General features: G+C 40.9%; 1 protein-coding gene across 13 annotated transcripts in view; it reads right to left on the bottom strand.

Annotated features, from left to right (window-relative positions):
• nrxn3b (neurexin 3b) overlaps positions 1 to 17810 on the bottom strand; it is a 533834-nt gene that overhangs the window by 88902 nt on the left and 427122 nt on the right. For all 13 annotated transcript variants that reach the window (XM_044106666.1, XM_044106675.1, XM_044106665.1 and 10 more), the window contains one exon: positions 10147 to 10328. In XM_044106666.1, coding sequence (XP_043962601.1) covers positions 10147 to 10328 — 182 coding nt within the window. The remainder of the gene's footprint in view (positions 1 to 10146; positions 10329 to 17810) is intronic.

Here is a 17810-nt window from a genome sequence, read left to right as displayed (position 1 = left end):
TTATTATTCTGTGTGATTTTTACTTGGTTCTTTTCTTTTGTGGTTTTAACTCTTTTTCTTAGATGTTTGCTTGGTGGCTGGAAACGTTTACACATTCCTGTGTCCTGCTGCTGTGGTCTATAAACTGCTTGTGTTATCAGCTTCCTGTGAAACTGATTAGTAACTGGTCAGCCTCGTGCCCTGGTTAGGGGCATGTATCCGCAGAAGGTTCCAGAACATCCTGTAGTAAAGGTATTTGATCCGATTGTGTGAAAAAGCCACAATGTAATCACAACATAAAAGGCAGTTGGGGACTGAGAGCCGACGGAGTCGATCCCAGTGCTTGACGGCGCTTCGCCGCGTCTGGCTCAAACTTCCCTCTTCTGCAGAAAAGCAATTTGTGACTCTGGTTGATTCTTCGCAGGTTAGTAACTAAAATAAACCAAATAGTTGTGTTTTTCGCGGAGCAGTTTGTCAGAAGCTAGCAGGAGCCTCATTGTTGCTAACACACATTTTGAATTAAACTTCTTCCATAGAAGAAAGAAAAAACTAGCAAGCTGGTTTAATAATGTTATGTAATCCTGTTAATGTCGCTGGATTTATGTCAATAACTTTAGTTCACACTATGGAACAAGTTTTTGCCTCATGGTAGCATTAGCCTTGTAGCTGCTAAATGTGAGCATGAGTTAAGGCTAGCTTGAAAACATTCACAATTTAGCCAAAGAATTAGCCACAAAAACAACATAAAAACACAGAAAAAATGTATATGTTGAGAATAAACGTTCTACTGCTGTGTGCTGCATAGTGGTACAGATAGTAGGTTTCTAGCCAATGAGGTCTTAGGTTTGAATCCCATCCTGATGTCTTTTAACGTGAACTTGGCATGTTCTCCCTGCAGATGTATTTGTTCTCTTCTTTTTTTTTTTTTACTGCAAACCTGCATGTTCTCCAACTTTTTAAGTTAAGTTTTAAGTTGCTTTCAGATATACAACTTATCTGAAAGAGCCTTAACATGAATTTCAATTTCAAGTTCTAAAAATTGCAAGTAGAAACCTGAAACATTTTGTGACTGAAAATCCCCAAAAGTTGATCACTTTCAAAAATAGGTTTTGCCTTTCTGGTGTTCAGAACAGACCAGTTTTGGGGTTTTTTACGTTCCAAAACAGCCTAAAACACAACAATCAAGAATAGTCAGCCTCGAGACAAAGACATTCAGCAACTTTTCCCTCCTAAATAAAACATATATAAATCCTTAGAGGTATAACTTGTGTATGCTTAACCATGGTTTTAGCAGTAAGATCTGGCTTTGTCATTTACAGGAATAAAAATAAAACCCCTAAAAAAAAATTATTTTTGGTTTGTTTATTACTATTATTTTTAAATTCTTGAAACCCATAGAAAAAGCAGCTTTGGAGGCAAAGGCGCAGCAGGAAGTATAATCCCCCGTCTATGTTTGGAGCATAAAAGCCGCTGCAGACTCGCCGATGGTAACCTACCAACTTATAGAAAGCAATAGTCAGCCGCTCTTCTTCCTCGTTTCTGTTTATTCATATTTCCATGATGGAAACATCATAAAAAGGCTCTGTAAACATCGTCTGAAAGGACGCAGCGCCAGCATCCTTGTCAACTTACTCACAGTGTTCAACCCCATTTAGCACCCAGAGTTCTGGGCTAATAAGGAGGAATTTCAGAAAGACTGTTTTTCAATCAGTGGAGATGTGAATTTATTAAAATATGAAAGAAAATAATCAGGATGGAGCCACCACTCAAATTAATTACATTTTAGCTTGATGAACAATTGAAATTACCCAAAACTATTAGGTTTGCTCTGTAACACTCTGCAGCTTTTAGTGAGGCAGCCATTTCTTTTTCTAATTTTCAGTGTTGGTTTGGGAGAAGGACACATGGAAAGCATTAATCTTAAGACAGCTCTCTGTGTGGCCTGATGATAATGACAGGAAGACTTACTGCAGTGTCTATCAAAGTGGTTGCGGCTGATCATTTATATCTAACTGTTATTGAGCGTCTGTTGCTGAGTGAAGCATTACACACAAGTGGAAAAAATACCCCTGGGGGCCATTTTGGTTAAAAAGCTGCAGTCACTCATGAAAGACATAAAAACTGCTCCTTACACTAATCGTTTTCTAAAGACTGCTCCATCGGAGTGCTGGTGAATTTTCACAACTATGTCTCTAATCTTGTACTCTCTTTAAAGAACGCTTTATATTTATTTTAGCGTGGTTTTTCTTCTTCTTCTTCTTCTTCTTCTTCTTCTCCTCTGCTTTGCAAATGAGTCGGCTCTTTACATAGAAGTTAATTACCAAAGAAGGCAGGGCTGACACTTGCCTAGAGGCCCCCAGACTCCCTGAAGCTCTGCGTGTCCCAGGTTGGGTTACATGACTTCTTCTAATTAGTTCATAGACTTTATTTTAAAAAAAATCTAAATATTAAACAGTTTTATGCTGTGTAGTTTGTTTTCTGCTTCTTTATTTTTGTGATTTCTTGTTTGTTTGTTTGTTTGTTTAAGTGGACTGTTGTATTCTGCAAATTCCTCAAACATTTTTTTTAAAAATTCAGTTCTCTGCTTTCACCGGTGCCAGAATATCACCAAATAATCCAAGTCACGCGTGAAAAATCAAGCAAAATTCAGATTTTACTTCATGTCAACATTCCCTTTCTGCCACCATCCAACAGTTTTGAAAACATTTTAGAGTTTCTGTTAGTAGCTTTCGTCAGTAATTTAACTAATAACCAACAAAGTCCCAATCAGATACTTCATTTTTACTTTACAAGTGTCCTGTTTCAGTGTTGCAGTAAAGAACACTTTACATTCAGCCAGTGAGCAGCATGTCTAGACCCCCCAGAGGCCCTCATTTATTAAACATGCCCAGAACAGGAGGGGGAAAAAATGGTCAGCGAGAGCATTCTGAGGCAAACTGCAGGATTTATCAGTCTGGATTGTAAGATATAATAAAATCCCACACAAGGATTCAGGTTGTGCACCAAAGTTTACATCAGTCGGGACCTGGGATGCAATATGACTGTATGTCAGATATATCTGGTTTTGTTTCTTTAGCAAAAGATGTCATGTGGTTTGTTTGCTTTGAGCTGCATTTGAGCAATTACTATTTTAAAGACAATCTAAGATCAGAAAAGGTTACATAACATTCCTGACCAATCGAGAAACAAGAGCATTATGTTAATCAGGTAAAGTTTTGGACTGGTCCAACAGGAGTTCTGAACTAAATGTGATGTGTAGTCTCCTGCAAAATGATTTTGGACGAGATAGTTCCCCAAAATCAGAAATTTTGAGTGAGCAAATAGCAACTAGTCGAGATGCTGGATGCTGAGAGAGAAAGACGACTAAAATTGACCTAAAAGTTGTTTCAATTCAAAAGTATCGATGCTTTTGTAAGCAAGTAATTGCACTTTCTCTTCAACTTTACATTTAAATTACTGTGTAATTTGCATTTTAGTTAAATTATACATTCATTGATATTAAAGGTGTAAATGTTTAAAGATATTTGGAGAATTAACAGGGGTCTGTCTATACACTTTGAGATCCACAACATATTTGTAGATAATTCCTACAAACATTTGTATACAGTAGTGTGTCCTTTAAATGATCAATAAATCAACTGCATCTATAATCTGGTATTATATATATACTGACCTCTACAAAGCAATGCCGATAACAGAGATGAAAGTTTAAACCAACAGGCGTGAGTTCATATTAAACTGATATAAAAAAAACAACAACAAAAAGAATGAATATCTAAATCTTCGTGTTGCAGAGATAAAAATGAATCAGTTGTTCAGGTATAAATGCTGACTGATTGTACTGCAAGTGGGAGTCATTTTCTCCCAGTTACTTATATCTATGACGACGGGATCAAAAGAGGGAGCTGAGAAAACACAAAACAAAACGAAAAAAAGCTAAGTCAAATACAAAGCTGTAACGTTATCAGAGGCTGAGAGCCATAACCGTGATAATATCTATCTTTCCCCTGCAGAGGTTGGGGTAACTTGATAGAAGCAATACATTGCTGGCCATATACGCGCCGATGCACACAGGTACACATCAAACATCTTATATTAGGTCTGTCAGGCGGTGAGGGGCAGGCAGGGGAGGCAGATGGGGAAACAGACACTGCTCGACATAAACACAGTGACAGAGACGGCCTGGTGATGGATGGATCCTGACAGGAACGAGGAAAAACAAGCATGCTTCCACAACAATTCATTAAACTCCACGTACAGTTTCGCACATGTGCATACGTGCGCGTGTCACGTGTTACGGCATAGCGCCTCGGCTCGTTCAACGTCTTGCTTTTTTTCTATTTCTGTGTGAAGGTTTTCAATTATCCGGCGGTCGCACCTTTCTCGCAGCGAATTAGCGTGAGAGGGTTGGAGAGAACAACCTCAGACGGATAATGAGATTCGGCGTGGGGGAGCCCTATTAGAAAGTAAGACCCTGGCTGATCGTCGTGTTTTTGAGTGTGACTGGAGGTGAGGGAACGAGGCGTCCCGTTGAGCAATCGTAGTTAAAAATACATTTCGGCGACATCTAAATTATACCCACAGACATCCAAGCTGAAATCGGAGCAAACTGTGAGGAAACGTGAAAGTTTTTTTCAAGTTTAAATAACGTTTTAGAAAACTGATAGATCTATGTGCAGCTGAGAGTGGCTGAGAGAAATAACAGTGAAACAGATCAGACCTATCAGCTCCGTTTGCCTGGGGATGACATCACACACTAGCTGAAACCATGCTAGTTGGAAGCTAGCTTTTTAGCAATGCTAATCACTATTAGCTACGCCAGTACAATGTACAGCTCTCATTCTACCAATCTAGATGTGCAAGTAGAGGTTGTATCATACTATGGATGACTTCAGTCAATAAGAGAAAACATTAGCAGTGCATATGCACAATTGCTTTGATTTTTCTACCATATTAGTGAAGTATGGCAAACCATTATGAATCTGAACTCTAGGTTGGTGTGGACCGCTCCCTTCCCTGGGACTTTAACTTAAAGAAAAAAAAAATCCTGGGTGTACCATTACGGTCAGTATCTCCTGTCTTATCAACATGCACAGCTACGCAGATGACATTCTGCTGTTATGTTATAGTTTTGACTAGCAAACGTCTATCGGTTCGGCTCGACATTGCGATTCTCTCTGAATTTTTGTCATTCTATCTTACAAATACAACTTCAACCACGTTCATCATATGACAGAGGCATTTAGACGTCCTCTTGCTGCTACGAGTGCTAATTGCATCTCAGTAAGCTAGAAGGTTTTATTTTGAGCTTTCTGAAAACTTTTGCCTGACTTAGCGACTGCTTTTCACAAATGCTCACTTGTGTCTATACAATATGCAAATGCAGTTTCACAACCTCGGCTTAATGCAGTTTAAACTTTTATTTTTGTCCAAACATAGGCTATAATTGGCCTCAATGTTGAAATTGGGTCTCTTGTCCAGTGTTGTTAAAAGTTTATAAATCTCAAACCGTCTTTAAGAACTTGTATAGGGTAGAAACTTCCAATCTAGAAAAAACTACAGATTCCAAATTATTACAATAATTACAAGAGCTGTGAATATATTTTTAATCAGCGTTCACGGTCCAAAACACACAAGGACACTCACTAACCCTTTTCCTTGAATAGACAAAAAACCAGAGATCGAGACTCGACTCTTATTGGCCATTTTCACCTCGACAGCGTGATTCAGATGGTCTTCATAAAAGTTGGGCAATTCTAGAGTCCGGAATGCAGCACAACGTGACAAATGCTCTACACAAACAACCATGGAGGACATGGAAGCTATTTTAAACAATCTGCACGTTGTCCTTTAAATGGTGGGTCGGATTATTGTGAGGGAGTCACTTCTGTGATGCAATTAGTGACTCCAACCTTAGGCAGTCGGTGATAGACAGTCTACTAAAGTTACTGAAGTTCAGTCAGGCTGAAGTTACATTTTCAGACTTGCAGACAGCTCTCTCTTGCAGACTTGGAGCCCCAACAAAGGTACCAGTCCTAAATATTGGGCTGGTACCAAGTAATCATAGAAAATCCTTGGAAAGCTGAGTTGAGCCACAATGAGTAGGCGCTACAGCTCTTAGATATCTCCCTGATCCAATACACTTGAATCCAAGAGCTGAAGCACCTCCTAAGTGCAATCAAGTTCTCTAGAGTCCTGATAATGACCTCATTATTTGACTCAGGTGTGTTGAAGTGGAGATACATCTAAAAGTTGCAGGAGACCAGCCCTCGAGGAAAAGGGACATTAGTTTTGTCTTGAGTCTCACTTAGGATGCAGAAACACTCAAATTTCACTTAGATTTGGACCCTAAAGATTCAAGACTTGACTTAGACATGGTCTGGAGCTCATGTCTCATAAATTTAATTTTGTTTGCAAGTTAAGTCTTTTTTTCCCCAAGTGCTCATGCCGTACTCTGATGGAATGGCGCCCTGGGTAGCGAGGCATCACAAAATGAAAGCGTAAGTGGTCTCAGAGAGAAAACACATTTTAGAAGATCTTAAGCAAAAACATTGTTCAGGGTTTCATCTTTGCATTTTCTTCAGGGCAGCTTTTTTTTTGCCCCCCTTAGAAGCTGACAAAGTTCTTTATCCGTTGCACGCTCCACATTCAGATCAACTGAACTCGCAAATGAGATGCCAGCAGGGGCAGAATGTCCCGCTCACCTTCGCAAATTGCCCCCGCGATTTCAACCCAAGCGTGCAGTTGTTCTTAGCAGTTAAAATGTAAACACTACAATCAGCATTTTAATTTGTGATTGCCAAACAAGCTGTAAGCTAATCACGGGGAAGAGATAATGAGGGAAGCAAAAGAGAGAGCGAGGCTGGAGAGAGAGTCTGTGATTAGCTCATCCCTCGGAATTCTGTTTCCCTTTTCCTCACAGCTAAGGGCTTTGCATGTTAAACAAAGTGCCGTGTATGCCCTGATAATCCACTGTTATCTACAAATCTGCTTAAGGTGTTTTTCTTTTTCTGTTGACATTTCCCTGCCATATACTCAGCTATCAAAGACGTTACAGTGCCGCCGCTGTGCGCTGATGCTCCGACAACGACCCAATAATTGTAACCGTTAAGGTGATAGCCCAGAGCATGACGAGACCTTTGGTTGGACGTACGTCCTCCATCGACAGGCGTAATGCCTTTAACCTTTCGCTTCGGATTCATTACGAAGCGGACCCCGCCGAGAGCGAGGACCAAATGTGTGCCATTAGAAATGATTACAACATTGCAGTTTATTATAGTCTAATTGTAAAGCATCTCTGTATATATACCGGTAAAAATGTTTTAGAAGTGAGTTACATCGTTCACGTACGGTGCCAACACTTCCTCCTCCCTGTGTTTTAGCAGAAATGGAAGGAGGTAGAGAGGATTTTCCTCTAAAATATTCAAAGCTAAATATTCAGTCAAGGTTTAATGCAACTTAATACCAGTGTAAAAAAAATAAATAAAAAAATAAAAAAAATTAGCCTCCCTCATTTAATTTCTGCCCAAGCGCAATTGCAGAACAAAGAAAGCATACAGTACCTTGGTTTGGCCACTTTACTCAACAATCATTGCTGAAATTAAATCAAAACCCCCGTCTGTGTTTAACCACCCTTGGATGTCAATAAATAAATCATTTAAAAATATCAGCAGTATAACACTGCTCACACTGCAAAAAGGAGCCAAGTTCACGCCTATTTTGTGAAATCACCATATGCCTCTTTGCTATTAATACATTTACTAGAGTGGGTGAATGAAGACGTTCCATATCTAACGAATTGAAGCCAATTTACAGGAGATATCATGCTTGGCTAGCTCTGCTATACCATCTCAAATGCGGGATTAAAAATGCATTCATTTCACTTCCTTAAGAGGTTACTCCAATTATCCGTTTGGTTAGAACCACATAGAGAGGCGTTTTCCCACATCACCCACACAATTTACTGCACATCTTTATCGCTCTCCCTACATCCACGCCACTTCACTTCACTTCCTTTTTCCACCCGATCATACATGCAAGCCCACACGCATACATACACTTCTTCCCCCCCTTTCTGTTCTGTACTGCTAAGCAGGCTCAGAACTTTCTTGCTGTTGGCCCTCATCTCTGCAGAGCAGATGGCTGCTTTTCTGAGCCACATGGCTAGCACTCAGGAGACGCGGGGTGCTCTTTAAGAAAAAAAAAAAAAAGACTTTCAATCTGCTTTAGCAACTGTAGCACCCCAACCCCGCCGCGTCATCACATCATCTTTTTTCCGTCAGCAGCGACTTTCCTCCGTCGCCAGCAAACACCACCCCGTTGTACCGCCACCGCAGCGATTTGACGCCCCGGCTAGAGTTGATTGTTATGCTAATAGTTGATGCTTACGTGCGTGAGTCGACACGCAAGGTCGTGACGAGAGGTTATTAAGATGCTGTGCCTGGTTCGCCCGGTCTGCCGGCCGTGAACTCCTTCGCGAGTTTTCCGTCGAGTTTCTCCAACGTGAGGTAGAAGAGTCCATATATATGGAGAGCCGCATTTATTATTCATGCTGAGAGTTGGTTTGAATGTGCTGGAGAGGTGGGATTATATGGAAAGGGTGGTGGTGAGAGAGTACAGTACTTTACTTTCTCTTAGCATTTTAATCATAAATCAGTTTGAGAAACACAGGCTGTGTTTGCCCTGAGGCCTGCCATGAGAATTTAAATTATGCTACTCTGTTTGTTAAATTCGACTTGGTTTGAATATCTGTGCGCGACATACGGTGTCTTGAACAGACTTTTTTTTTTTTTTTTACATTTTGCTACATTATAACACTTCAACTTTGGATTCCTAAGTGTATCAAATCTGTCAACCTTTTCACAGCAAGATGTGTATTAATTTTCCACCACATGTTGTGGTTTGCCAACACATCCGAGTGGATCATCCCTAAAAATCTGTGCTTGTGATGGTTTGTGTAAAGTAATGTGTTTGTGATGCTTTTATTTAAGATGTTAAATGATGATTCATAGAAGGTAGCTCTTCAAAATGCTACCCGTCTTCAACAATACCTGAATTGAACTCAGTGGTACTTGATTTGTGCTGTGAAACCTGTGTGCTTAGTGTGGTCTTTACGTTTTTGTAACTTTCAAACTATGCTGCCACCAACTTGCAAAACAGATTGATTTATATAATGTGGAGGAACACATTACATAAATCATAATTCAGCCACCCACCAACAGAGTCATATCTTGAAAAATCCTTTTAAACGTTTCTGTTGTGTTGGGTAGTGTTGGTTTGTGCCATTATCATATAAACCAGTTCCTCCACATTAAATAAAGGCCTCTGTAAGGTCGAACCAAACTGCCAAAATTGGTACTCATTGTCGCAATTGTGTGATTAAAGTCGCATCATTTTGTTCTCAGCCTCATGTCGTCAGCCCCTAAAACTCCCCTAAAACTCCCCTGATTAACTTTTTGCCCCGGTCTTCCTGAGAAGCTGTTGTGTGATTGGTCTGAATTTTGTGGGTGTTTGTTTTTGTGGAAATCAACCCCAAACACTCAACTTCCTGATGTCGGTTTTTCAGCCATAGAGAAGGATGGTTAGTTTTGAGGAGCAGTTGTTCAAGCCTGTGAGGAAAAACATACTGAAACATTAAACCCTTCATGCTCGGTTCTGATCCAATGCAGCCGGAGAACGTCTCCCAGAGGCTTTCCATTCCTATTATCTGATACCATGGAAAAAAAACAGGATTTTCCACTTCTATTTCCTCCTTTGAACTTCTTGTAAACTCATAATAGTTGTTCCTTTCTGTCATGATCGCCGTGTTTACTGTACTGCTGTAAAGCACACATACGACAAAACGCCTTGATGTATGCTCTTGCCAGAGGGGCTTCGCCTCAATGTGTCTTGTGCACCGCGAAAGGTTTGGGCACAAACAAAGATCGAAAAACCATGTGACCGCACCTCGACAATTCGACTTTGGTCCAATCATGACGGGCCTTAAGTTATGAAATTAAATGGATTCATTTAATTTCATAACCCTGGTTGCAAAAAGGTTAATTCCTTGCAACCAATTTGCTTTAGAAATCCCCCCTATTGGCTAATATAAATATTGCATAAACGCTCACAGATAGCACAAACATAAAAAAACCCGCACAATGTAAAAAAGATAAAAATAATACATACAATGTGGAGCATGATGTAGTCACCCAGGCGTGGGGCACTGTCGATGCGAACAAGGATGGCATCCTTGATGGTGGTGCTGAAGCCCACCGCCAGCCGGTCCGTCCGCGTGCTCGGCCTCTCGTTGTTGGGCCAAGTGTAGGTGATCAGGCCTCCTCCTTTGCCAAAGATGTAGGTGGTGCCAGCTATTATAGCAAAGGACAAGAAAAAAAAGAGATTTTTTTTTAATTTACAAAACATTGTTAAGGCTTTTTAAATCAACTAACAATGAATAAAGAGGGTTAAGTCTATAGAAGTATTAAATGCAAGTGTGTTCATTTCTGTTTCAGGACTTTGTTGAACCACTGCCACAATTTTAGGCAGAAGTCAGCATCTCCACTGAATCAAACTCCTGCCTCGCCAGCTCTTAAATTTAGCCCCTTTCTTGGGAATAGGAGCCAGTATGGACCGAATGGGATAAGTCTCCCAATCCTCATGTATTATATATGAGACCTGTAACCAAAGAACAGAGCTTGGCAGAGGAAAATAGAGAAGGGCTTGTGCAGGAGGTCTTGGAACAGAGCTTTCAAACAACTTTCATTGAGCTTAATTTGATAAATGGGTCTGACTAACAGTAGGGAGGGAAGACTTTGCCAAAAATCTAGCTTTTGCATCATGTAGATGTGTGTCAGATGGGCGCCTCTGACTTAATCAAACCTGGCCCGAAGCCACGGGGGCTGTGAAAACCACTCGAGCATTTCCATTTTTATTTTTTGCCACAGCCTGGTAACATTTCACTGCCTGGTTGCAGGGTCGGATTCCGTTTCAGCTTCTGAATGTTCCCTAAGGTGGGTCAGAATTAAGGCGCTGAATCAATGCGCCGCTCAGCCATCCACTTCACGTTTAGGCAAAGAAATAATCAAGAGATCAAAGGCATTAGACCTTAGAGAAGATAGAGCGCTGAATCCGCGTGCGAGGCAAAACCGACGTCTTAGGCCGTGGGAGGGTGGAAAGCATTTGGCCCACCTTGCAGGCTGACGGGGGATTGCTAATGAAGCCTCCGAGTCCTTCCATCGGTGTATTAATTCATTTTTTTCTGCCTCCATCAACACTCTCCGTCTTCCGCATCACCTCCCACCCACCGCCATTACCATTCGCTTCCTCTCCGAGTCACCTGAACATCTGTTTGGCCGTGTGATGGGTGCCCAGCTGTCGCTCTGTTTCCCCTATGAAGCGGCCAACAATCTGCTCCATGGTCCGTTATACCCAGGAGACTGGGAGAACATATGGACGGGAAAGTCTAGGGATGCAGGAGAGGCACTGTTGTCGGGATGAGCATCTCTATTTGCCTTCAAGCATTAAAAAAATGGTCTTCTTTTCACACAGCTCAGGTGTCAGCACCGCAAACCACCAACTTCTGTCGTCTATGTGGCACAGTAAAAATATCCAAACCAGTAAAGCATTCCAAGCGTCAAACAGCTGCTTATAACTAATTATTGTAAACTGATGGCTGCTCTTCATTTTTCCTTCAAAGAGAACAATGTCCCTGGATTTACTTTAGTAAATGCTGCAACATCTCCAGTTGGGAATTTTTTTCACAAACAGTTTGGTCACGCCGTAGCACATCTACTTCGTCTTACTCACTCATCTGTGGTCATCCATAAATTACTACTTAAGTTATTGCGTGTCGTTTGTGGCCATTGCCTTCCTACATAATTCTTGCAGTGTCCCTGTTGCTGAGGTTTGGCAATGGCATCAGAGGAAGTTAAGGTTATTTGTTCAGGCAAATTTCCACATTTGAGGACACTCGAATGTCACAGAATGTGTCCTCAAATGTGGACACATTTAAGGATCTGTCTGTGTTGGCCACTCTTCCAAATATCAAGTAAATAAAATCAGAACAAGAGAAATGTCTAAGGCATTGTACTACAGGCAAAGACGTTCTGCTCTTACTCCCCACCAGGTTCAGCAAAAGTCTAATTTTCAAGCCGACTCCATTGAAGTGAGCATCACAACATAGCTTCCTTCACAATTGAACACGGGTATTGAACAAGTTACAGCCAAACATTAGCAATTGGGTAAAACCACATCCAATTGTTTAAAACTTCAAGAGTCCACACCTCTGGAAATAAATCGTTTCTCAATAGCGGAGGGTCCAGAACTTTTATATGAAGCAAAGCGTAGAAGAAGGGGCTGGTTTTTACCAGGCTAAAGCAAAGGACGTATGGGATGAAACTCAACACTGTAGACATAACACATACTCTCTTGAAATCCCTTATTGATGCACCATTCCCGTAAACCTGTTGTTTCAATTTGTGTCTTAGAAAATACATTGTAGCTGGGCTTGCATGCCTAGACAAAGACTGCATCTGATCTTAAGAGTTTTATTCCAGGTTCATCCTTCATTTAATTAAGTAATATTAAGAGCACAATCTGTAAAAACACTAATAATTTTCAAAATTACTCACTCTATTTAAACAATGTCATTTCCAAACATATGAACAGTAAAAAGGAGTTTAAAATGGGAGTACCACCATCTCCTACAGTGGATTGGGGTATAAAACCAGCCCTAGAAATCTGCTCTGGATCCTGTAAAACATTCATCGACCTTAAGTGTCAGAATACAAGCACCCTGATGGCAGCAGACAGCATTCAGCAGACCTGAAGAGCTGGCCCCACTGAAGACAAGAGCTGGCCCCACCGTGTTGCCTCCATGTTTTTCCTCCCAAGCCAGAGTTGAGCCCGAGTTGGGATGCATTTCCCAGACATCTGCGCAAACTTCGCTTATCTCATCACCCAAACACTTTTGTTATTTTCTTCAGGAGATAACGATGATGAGCAGCAAAGATACAAGCACCCCGGGGAGCCAATTATCACATTGAGGAGATTTGCTTAGTGTTTCAAGAAGACAATGTTCCCCATGAAACATACACACAGGCACACACGCGCAAACAGGCGGGGTGACGGAGGCACAAATGTACATCATGACACTCGAGTAGGAATATGTGCAAACACGCGTGCTTATCGACGGAGCCTCCTCATGCGCCGTCACGCAAGCGGGTGATTATCGGCACAAGTGCAAAGAGAAGGCGGAGAACCCGAGATCCCCGGGATGTAGCGCCTTTCCACTAACCACCTGCCAGGGCCCAGACCGCTCCGGAAGGAAATACGCTGCATATCAATTTGTGCAGCTTTTGCCTAAAAACACACCAGCATAAGGCGCCGTCGCTGACATCCGCATCAAGATTCAAAAGGGAACGGCACATAGTGTGCAACGCTGCCGGTGTGGCAGCCTGGCTAAACAAGCGAGGTCAAGAGTCGCTGACGAACAACCTCGCTGAAACGTGCGGGCTCTGCCACTCCGGGTGTAGATGGTGTCAGCACCAATGATTTGTGGGACGCCTAATTCCGGCGTTGATTTTGCTGGCATAATTTGGACGTTAGCGCAGCAACTCTCTGAACTACTGCAACTCGCAAAGACTATTTATACTCTGGAATTTGTCATTTTGAATACAGTCAGATAATTTGGGCAAATATGAAAAGACTTTGATAAACATCCAATGATGAAGAAAAAAGCCTCCCACTGAGCAAATTGTTCTTACAGGATTAATATAAATATTTTGCTCTCAGGTTTTGACTGGCTAAATTCCTATAGCCTCCTTACTATTCTACTACTACATTTAAAAATTAAAAATCTTCTTCTTTTTCTCAGTTAAAGTACAATTTAAATTTATATGTATATGTCACCACAAATCCAGTTAAAAGACATTTTCAAATTCCTTAGGCAAAAAAAAAAAAAAAAAAAATTATTGTCTCAAATTCACTTTTTGCTTACAGAGCAATGAAAGAGCAGAAGGCTTTACCATGAACTCCCATCAGAGCTGAAAACTAAAAAAAAAAAAACCCGAAGGAGTTTTTAGGAGCAACGTACTTAAAACCGAAATGGTTAATTATTGAATATTTTCCAAATTTATCAATATTTGCATGAACTATAATTGATTGTTATTACTACGCATTTCAAATCTGTCACATATTTCAGTGATTTCTACTGTATGATGTATGCTCTTAATGATGGGAATCCAGGAAGAGTAGCTGGGTGCAAAGCCTGGCTAATGGAGATCCTTCACAACACACATCAAAACCCTCTTATGCAACAACAGACCAAATCCAACGAAAACGACACATTTTGTGTAGCTTGCATTTATATGTAGCTTAGTTTTATCTAGTAAATAAATGAAATTAAAATCCAGAGCAATCAATTGCCTTCAGAAGTCACATAATTAGCTGACAGAGTCAACGTGGGTGCAGCTTCAGCTCATTATAACCACAGATGTTCTGTGAAGACTTCTGAGGTTTGTCAGAGAACAGTAGGGACCAAACGGCGTCATGAAGAGCAAGAAACACAGCAGGAAGATCAGGGATGGTGCCAAATGGTCTAAAAGCTAGAGTTAGGCTAAAACACAATAAAACTATCTTTAAACATTTCATGGAAATTGGTCCAATCCCTAATTTGAAAAGGAAAAGGGGGATTATGGCACACCTGGAAACTGATTTTAAGATCTTGCTTTTAGTTTTTCAATGTTTAATGCGTCTTGCTCTGGAGATGTTTTCTTTTATTAGTGCGAACAAGGAACACATTTTTGGATATTTATTCATTTATCACAAAATATCACATAATTCATGCATTTTCTTTTTACCTCATTAAATCTTGTCATTTCACATCAATCCGTTACATAAAATATGATTGTAAAATTGAAAACCGAAGCTCAACTTTTCCTCTTCCAGCTAGTCCTCAAGGCTCTTTGGAATCAATATTCCCTTTTATAATCCCGGCTCAAATACCAACATAGTACGTGGTGATAATTTTGGTGAAAGCACACTGTGTGGCGCAGTGTTTTATCTTAATTTCCTTGGCTAAGAGTGCAACAAAGGCTTTAATAAAACGTTTTGAGATTGCTCCAGCTCATAGATTGATTTCTGAAAGCAAGAGTAAAGGCAGTTATAAAAAATAATCTTTGTCACAGTTGGCACGGAATATGGAATGATTTCAGACGAGAATTAACGCGATCAACGCTGGCAAAACAGAGATTTCGTAGCACGGAGCAGCAGGAACGACTGATTCAATGTCGGCATTGTAGCTAAGAGGCCTGGTGAGAAGCCAGCAGCTAGAACTGTATCATCAAAAGGAATTAAATCTACAATCTAATCATAGTACCGCAAAGGCTGTATATTTTTGGTGAATCAGAAGCGGCTTTCATCTGCGTCTTTGAATAATGCAACTGTGCTGTGGCCATTGGGTACAAAAGAGTGGCCATCTGAAATGCTGCCGTAGCGCTGGAGATGCTCTATTTATTTGAGAGAAGAAGATTTGAAGCAAACTGGCCAACACAGAGAGAGATTTTACATTCTGTTTTGGACCTAGAAGGAAATTACAAGATAAAATATTCCCAAAAAAAACAAACAAAAACAAAACAAAACACTGAGGTTGTTTTTAAACTACAGCTAAATGCATAAATGCATTACTTCCTCCTCGCCCCAGCTCCTCGTGTTATGATTCATTGCATCTGCAGCATGACTCGGTTTAAAGGCAAACAGTGGATGAGAGAGTGGGTCAAAGCCGCAGCCTCTATTTCACACAGGTCCCCCGAGGCGTGGCAGCGCAGGCAGAAGGTCAGGACACCTGTCTTTGGACAGATATGTCCTTCAGGCCACAACATGACATCAACCAAACCGGATGAAAACTGAAGAAGAAAAAACAACATTTATGCAGGAAAAATAAATCCAGAAGGTCACTGCTTCCAATGAGCTTAACCAGCAAAAATCTAAAAAAATAAAATAAAATTGGGAGAACAAAACAAGATGTCAGCTCTCACCTTGATGAACATGTTTCACATTCGTTGTTTAATGTATTGTGCACTCACTCAGTCTCTATCCTCTAAGCGTTTCAACATCGCAAGGTTAGGATGCTACCCTGTAACGGGAGCAGAGAGGAGTAGAAGAAAAAACACAAAAAGGAAGCAGAGCAGCTGCCATGATGCAGTTGTGTTATAACTGGGTAATTGGTTGTAGTCAGACTTCAGCGCCACGCTGTGATAAAAGCCTCTGTTTAGATGTAGCAGACTTACATGAAAAGACTGGGGCTGCCTGTCCTACTGTAAAAGAAATGGTTGTTAACTCATTAAACTCCACACTGCAAAGGCAGACAATCTAAACACGCGTGTGTTCATCCGTCAGGGTTTTAGCAGCTGTCTGTTTAGTGTTTTACTCACATATATGCATGTAGAAGTTTTGAAAATTGAAAAAGTACAGGCAAAACTCATTCAGCCTTTGGCAAATTTTGACATATAGCTCACTGCCCAGGGCACCAATCTGTCTTGGGGAGGCCTGGGTCCTCAAAAGGCACCTGTCAGTTGCAACCCTAATAAGTTCTCTATTGCAGATTTGCATGTCCAGCAATGGGGAGCAGGTGTTCTCCAGTGCTATTTGCAGAATACACACCAAGAATGTTATTTACCATTAAGATTATTTGACTGGAAGCTCTGTTGAAAAGGACTGTTTTAAAGAAATATTGACTGTCACTGAAAAGCAGTTTTGTGAAAACTTAATCCCAAAAGGTGATTTTTGGTTTTCCTCAGACATAAGAGAATTAGTGTCATGATTAAATACACAGAGGGTAATCAGGGAAACGGGACACAGCTGGGAACAAACAAGGGGTAGACAGGACAACACGGAGACTCAATAGACACAGAAACCTAAATGAAAACACAGAAAAAAAGAAATCCTTACAATTAGGGTGCATTCGCACCAGCCGTTTTAGGGTAGGTGTAGATGCTCGATCGAACTCTGATGTGGACGAAAAATCCAAACTCAGGTCCCCCTTAAAGTACTAGGTTTCAGTTCAGGTAAAGTGAACTCTGGTGCGGATCAAATGCATATGTGAACGCAAGCGGACTGGATACCGCTCCAAAACCAGGAAGCGGTCTAAAGCGCAGTTTATTCTGGGTAAACAAAAACAAAGCAAACGCGAGAGTCTAACAATGTGGCTCGTGTCCTAAAACCACAAAAATTTGACGCCACACCATTTTTGTGTACATTTTAATAAAGAAGTTGCTCTCACAGTGCCATCATGGGAATATGGACCAAATCTTGGAGGAAATGCTCATACTGGCAAGAACGAAAGCTGTTCTAAGGGTAAAAGAGTTGTATTAGAAGGTGTATCTAGTAAAGTAGATGGTGAGTTTAGATATGGTGTAGCAGGAAGGGCTTGCCAGTCTTTAAAGAATCACCATTGCCTTGAGCTGCCCTCTAGGTAAAGCCAAACTCATCGTCTATGCACAAACGACATCTTGAAGCCATTAGACAGACATCCACAAGGTTTGTACTGCATCTCTCACATCCTCAAGCGCACAACCTTCCCCTCCTTCCTCCTTGCTGGTTTTGTGTGTTGTTTGTGTGCTTTTATGTTTTTCCTCTTGTTATCGCTTGGGTTTTCTGCAGCTTGCACCCCAGGGGATGCAAAAAAGAAGACAAACATGGTTTGATGTGGTCAAATTTCCTGCCATCAGAGACTGGGGGGGAGTAGAAAAAAACCCAAAAAACAGAGTAAGTCTTGGACAGAAATACATCCAGATAGTGAGATTCAAAATGTAATTGCCTCCTCAATCATTTTTCAAAAGGACTTTGTCATT

Source organism: Gambusia affinis, linkage group LG22, assembly GCF_019740435.1.
Source record: "Gambusia affinis linkage group LG22, SWU_Gaff_1.0, whole genome shotgun sequence".
In the NCBI taxonomy this organism is placed as follows: Eukaryota; Metazoa; Chordata; class Actinopteri; order Cyprinodontiformes; family Poeciliidae; genus Gambusia; species Gambusia affinis.
The sequence above is the reverse complement of the archived record's forward strand: the minus strand, read 5'-3'. Positions and strand labels throughout refer to the sequence as shown.